The sequence below is a fragment of the Teleopsis dalmanni genome, chromosome X (genome assembly GCF_002237135.1).
Source record: "Teleopsis dalmanni isolate 2A chromosome X, ASM223713v2, whole genome shotgun sequence".
Lineage (NCBI taxonomy): Eukaryota > Metazoa > Arthropoda > Insecta > Diptera > Diopsidae > Teleopsis > Teleopsis dalmanni.
In genome coordinates, this window is record NC_051848.1 from 77,292,314 (window position 1) to 77,298,947 (window position 6,634).

General features: G+C 29.8%; 1 protein-coding gene across 2 annotated transcripts in view; it reads right to left on the minus strand.

Moving 5' to 3' along the window:
• Positions 1–310: 310 nt before the first annotated feature.
• Positions 311–6,634, minus strand: part of LOC119687432 — a 7,392-nt gene continuing 1,068 nt past the window's right edge. The window contains exons 2-3 of one of the 2 annotated variants that reach the window (XM_038101745.1): positions 655–1,052; positions 311–517 (exon numbers count right to left, since the gene is read on the minus strand). In XM_038101745.1, coding sequence (XP_037957673.1) covers positions 481–517; positions 655–1,052 — 435 coding nt within the window. In that variant the 3' untranslated portion in view covers positions 311–480. Of the gene's footprint in view, positions 1,053–6,634 lie in introns of both variants that reach the window. The other variant, XM_038101744.1, reaches the window with a different exon arrangement.

Consider the following 6,634-nt stretch of genomic DNA (forward strand, 5'->3'; position numbering starts at 1 on the left):
CAAACGTGTGGTATACATTACTTTATATCAACGTGACATGCAACACTAAGAATATTAGAAATTCAAAAGAATTTGTTTTCACGGTAAAAACAAAATGTAAATATCAACTTCATGTTATAAACCGAACCGAAACTAAAACTTCTTGAAATAAATATCGGCTACAAATGTTTCCGAACTATTTGAACTATGTATATATCGTTTTTTAAAAGACTAAACGAAGCCACTTTCAAATTTTACTAAAAAACGTCCGTTTTAAAATGTAATACAAAATATATTTCAATTTCAAACAAGAACTTTTAAGTTTTAATAGGGAAATAATAGTTTTAGTGCAAAAACCGCGTTTTCTGAAGTTTCTGATAGTGAAATATATGGTATCAGCTTCACTTCTTCGCGGTATCAGTGTAGATTATGAAAAAAACTCATTCGATTCTATGTTCCAACTCTTATAGTCGAAGACATTGTGATTGTTTTTAAATTTTTCTATTTTTTGTGTCCATATTTCGAAAAGATGTCCCCACTAAAACACGTTTTTTAATAGTTTTTTTAAAGTTCAAAGAAAATAAAAATTTTCAAATTTCAGCTGTATATCCGTAGTTGAACTACTCCCACAAAATGTCGCCAAGTGTGGTCTCCTCGTAACACTCCGCAACTGACCGTTTTAAACATAGACCGGTTGATCTTCCTTTTGTTTTTAGTGAACTCTTCTGTGTACTTCCTCCTGGGTTCTTTCCTGCAAACGCTTGGACTTCTGAATCAGTACGAAACAAAAGATCTAAATTTAAATCATCATCTAAAACGTCACAAAACTGTTGAGTTCCTTCCACCGGTATCGAACTTGTAACTGGTTTGGGCTGACCTGCCGCCTTTGAGGCAGGTGGGCCATAGCAAAATGACCTTGAATCAAGAACGAAATCAGATTCATAATCTTTTAAATTCACAACGAATGCCGTATCAGGCAAGGCTTCATCCATTTCCGGTGATGAGTACTCAAGAATAGTTGACATGTCTCCCTTGGCTAGGGCTTCTATTATTTTTCTGAAATTCCTAGTTTTCTGAAATTTATATTTAGTTTTTATGTATTTTTTAAGAGAACTTTAAGAATTTACCTTAAGTAGGGTGCAGACTATCATACTGGTATGTCATACAAGAGAGAAAAACGTCGTATGACACACAGGTATGATAGTCTGCCACCTTTACCAACGTGTTGGCGTGCTCACCAAAATTTTGGTGAACAGCTCTCGCATACGCGTTGTGTATGATAGTCTGTCACCCCTAACGATTCATACGTCATACAAGAGCATTTTTGCCTTGCAAATTTATTGTAAGCAGGTGGAATATGTAGAATTATAATATAAATTTAATATGTTTTTTATTATTTTATTATTAATGTATATTTATTATTATAATATTTATTATTATTAAAATTACACTTATAAATTTGTGTTAAATATTTAATTGTATCTTAGTTAAAAAAAATATAAATTTTTACATAAAATTCTTATAAAAAATTAAAATACAATTAAATATTTTATGTAATATATTAAATATTTTATTTAATTTATTAAATATTTTATTTTCTTTTATTTTAATTTATAAACGATGATTATAAGTAAAATTTTTTTTAAAAAAACATCTATATATAAACATCGTTAAATTTATGATCTAAGCCCAGTAATAAAAAAACATATTGAAAATTGGTCGTAATAACAATTAATTAATAACCTAAATTTAAGACATAATACTTTGTATTCTAAATATGCTTTTCTTTGTTAAAACTTGTTATTAAAATAAAATAATTTTAAATGTTAATAACCTTTAACTAACAAATATATGGAAATGATCAAATTTCTTCAAAAACAATGAAGATATATACATTCTTATGTATATATATATATACATTATTTGTATGATCTATTTATGAAAAATTTCTTAAGAAACTTTACAGGTAGTGAATGAAATTAACTACGGTCCTTTACTGATCTTTTCATTTTAACTACTGTGCTTAATGACCAATAAACCTAAAAAAAATATGAATATGGATGCAGATAAAGCATTTTTAGATGCTTTCATCGAATGTTAATAAAAGTAATCGCTGTTTGTGGGATGTCCAAAGCTGTGAATATAAAGATCGCAAAAAAAAACGCGGCATATATAAAATATACAAAATTATAATCAATTATAAGCAAAGCACAACCTATACGTTAACTATCAATTTTTTCAATTTTAAAATTTTATTTTAAACACACAAATTTTCACAACATTACCCGCAAAAGCACTCTTCAAAAATTTTGCCTACTCTTGTGTGTCATACCTGTTCAAATTCGGTCGCTAGAAGAAATTTGAGCAAGAGAGAGCGCAACTCGTATGACACACCAGTATGATAGTCTGCACCCGCTTAAGTGACATTTGTCAGACATTTTGGGTTTGGTTAGGAGTCATCGACTAGCACTGGAAATTGCTTTGTTAAGAGTAAGGAACGAAGGCAAGGCAATGAATATATTTTGTAATAAGAAAGAAGCTTAAGTGAAGTGTAAGTATGGGTTAATTTTATTTATATATATAATATAGACACATATAAGATACATATAAGATACAAAAGATTTGGGAATATTGTTTAATGCAGGTATGTACAATGACAGGCTTTAATATTTAAAAATATTTCTTTATGCTTTAAAATGCTTTTGGACTTTGATCATTTAAACTTAGTTTAAAATAAAAATAAATAAAAAAAAAAATAAAATAAAAACGTAAAGAAAAAGGAAGGTAATTGAAGTGTGACGTAGGCTCAGTATGTCAACAAACAAGTCTATGTTCAAAGTTTGGTAGGAACCGAACTCCTGGTATTTACATTTAAAACATTTTTTGTGGATGAGGAAATCAATGAAACTTTTCCAAGTTCACTGATGAATATGGATATAAGGTAATATTTGTTAGACAATAAACTTTTATTCTTATTTTTCTATATTTTATATTTAATGCACATTTATTTACGTTAAAGAAATCCATATGGTCAAGACCAGATTCAATTTTTAAGCTTATAATAAGCATTATAAATATTTCAGAATTATAACATAAAATTAATGGATTATTTATATATTGTGGAATTTTTGGACAGCGCACCGTTCAGCAAGTGTGGCCCCACTGAATTGAAGGATTAGCTGAAGTAGACCCCAAAACAACTAAGGGTCCTTTTTCGTCTTTGAATTCACGGATGTCGTTATTGAGAGAGAGAGGCTTCCATTTGCATAACTACATCTCTTGTTATTGCGAGCAGCTCATTTGGCTTAAGGTTGCCTGCTAAGTCATCACCAATTCAATGGTGTCCCAAGACAGTCATCGTCCTGCTTGACAGTGCTGGACATTGGGACAATATATGCACCGCTGTTTCCCTGTCTTCTAGGCATAGTCTGCAAGTGTCTCCCTCAAGAGAAAGATTAATGGTTTATTAATGGACTATAAATTCATTTTTTTGAGCTCAAGATCCTGGATGATTGGATGTGGTTAATTTAATCAACAGAACTTGCCAAAGCCTATTGATAAATATTTATCATTCTAATATTAAAATGGATTAAAAATTATTTGAGTTTAAAGCTTTCTCAGATGCAACTTAATTAGACTTTGATGAGAAACTGCATTTTAAGTTTGAAAAGGCTTGGTAGGAAGAAAAAGGAAGCAAAGAAAGAAGAAGATTCCTTGGACGGACAATGTTTCAAATAAAGAAGTTCTAAAAAGATTAAAAAAAGATAGAGAATTCCTACAAACTATCAAAATAAGAAAAACGAGGTATTTTGGTCATATCATTCAAGGTCCAAAATATGAATTGCTGCAACTGATTGTGAAAGGGAGAATCGAAGGCAAACGCGGCATGGGAAAAAAACAAATGTCTTGGTTGAGGAACGTGCGATACTGGACTGGGTTAAGAACGATTGGCGACTTGGTACATACTGCTAGAGACAGAGAGAACTTCAAAAACATTATTTCTAACATCTTGTAATTTATATGATTGTATAAAATTCAGTTTTTGAATAAACTGCTGATGCATACGTGGCAACATGAGTTAGCTAATCAATTTGATTTGACTGAAAATTAATTCTTAGAATTTCAAGTTTCAACAGTTCCAAAAAAACTAAAATGAATAAATAATGCGCTTTACATTACAATTAAAAAACTATTTAATCAAAGTTTCAATAATAAATTTTGTTTCTGACAAACAATTCAAATTAATTCATTTCAAATAGGTAATTTAAGTGTTCAAACTGGTATGACTCCTCCGGGTATGACTGTCAAACCAAGAAACATATTTCAAAAATATAAGTAAAGAAAAAGTAAAAGAAGACGACGAGGAGAGGAGAGGGTGAATTGAAGTTCAAAATTTGAAATTTGAAATTTTTGGAAAAGCAACAAGTTCAAATTTATTTAAAATATTAAATTTTCTGCAGACAATTGCATTCATAATTGACTCCAATTAAGCTCCAAGTGCCAATTGAGTCTGATTGCTCCTTTGTGTTGTGCTTGTCCTGCCCAACTAAGATTTTCCAGTTTTTAAGTAATTTTCATTTCACTTATGTGCACTTGACTCTCGCACTCCTCTCGACTGCAGTTTTCTCTCTGTCTCTCGACTTATAGAACTACAGAAGTGCATACATAAATACTCATATGTTTGGCTAATAAATTCAATTTAAAATATTTTCCTTTGTTTTTGTTATTTTGATATATAAAATTTAGCAATTGACATCACAATACGGCTTATCACAAGGTACATAACACATATGTTTCTGGTCTAGGTTTGGACTTCTTAAAAGGATATTCCTGTTCTGCTGCACAGGAAGCGTCTGTGTCCTGTGTCAAGGTTAATTTAAGTTGAGTTATTTATCATTTAAGTGTCTACTGACATTGACTTTGACAAGGAAATATACGTTTGTATGTGCACTTTGTTTATGTATAAATTCCATAAGAGTTAAATACAATATAAATTTCTTTAAGGACGGACTTAACATAGTATTTGCCTTTGGTTAATTAAATAAAATTCTTCAATTTTGTTGCAATTTTAATATAAATCCTGAATAGTGTGAGGATTACTTTCAATTGTGGTTTAAAGAAATGCAATGGCCACTTGGACGACAGTAAGAAAAGTTTGGTTATGGTAGTTATCCGGATAAAACGGATAATCTTAATATAAATATTGCAGATGTTTATGGAAATGGAAACTTTAAATGGATAAACGTTTACTGTGGAGTGCGTGGCACAATGAAATATAAATACATATATTAATATAATGTAAATATAATATAAAATATATAATAAAATATACATAAATAAAATAATAAATAAGTAAAAAAAATATATTAAAATAATATTAATATATATTACAATAAATAATAAGATACCTCAATTCAACTTATTTCTGAATATGTTTTCGTTCAGGTGGATTAAATGCCACCAAGTCTGAAAGTTTAATTTTAGTACAACTAAGTCTGTGCTTAAACGGATAATGTTAATACACATATTGAAGATGTCGGGAAGATATCTGTACAAAAACGAATAACGTTAGTGCACATATTGCAGATGTCGGATAGATATTTATGGAAGTAAAAAGTCTGGAAGTTTAATTTTAGTGTGTACTAAAATGGCTAATGTTAATATACACATTGCAGATGTCGGATAGATATCTGTACTAAAGCGGATAATGGTAGTATACATATTGCATATATCGGATAGTTGTTTATAGAAGTAGAAAGTCTGGAAGTTTGATTTCAGTACAGCTGAGTTTCTACTAAAATGGATAATGATAATATACATATTGTATATGTCGTATATCTATCTTTACTAAAACGTATAAGGTTAATATACATATTGCAGATGTCGGATAGACATCTCTACTAAAACGGATAATGTTAATATACATATCGCAGATGTGGGATAGACATCTCTACTAAAACGGATAATGTTAATATACATATCGCAGATGTGGGATAGATAACTGTTCTAAAACGGATAATGGTAATATACATATTGCAGATATCTGATAGATATTTATGGAAGTGGGAAATCTGGAAATTCAATTCTAGTTTAGCTGAGTCGGTATATCATCCATAAGCTTGGAAATCTTGGTATGCTAGTCGATAAATATATCTGACTTATCTAAATAAGCCAGCAGTTTTAACTATCCAAAAAGAAAATTATTCATAGCGGTGACATCACGCGATTGCTGAGGTTGAATACAAAAGTGAGTGATATAAGTGAGTGATAGTTATTATAAGATATCATATATGTTTTCAATGTTTTAAATTTTCATTAGAGCATTCTAATACAATTTTTATTTATATCCACTCTTTCTACAAGAAAAATTCAAGACAATTTCTCCCACTCAAAGATTATGCAAAGCAGGTGTAGTTAAATATACTAGTCAATTGTTTTTAATTAGTTTAATAAATACAACAAAATATTATTAACAAATTATTTTTTGACTTACCCCAGTTGTTGGTTTTCGCTCACCAACAGGATTACGCGCTTTGCCGCGACCACGTCTGGATTCAGTACGTACTGGTTGACCATCTGCTCCGTAAATAATCTGTAATGAAAAAATAAAATTTTTTTTAATGTTAATATTGCATTCAAAAACATAACAAATCTA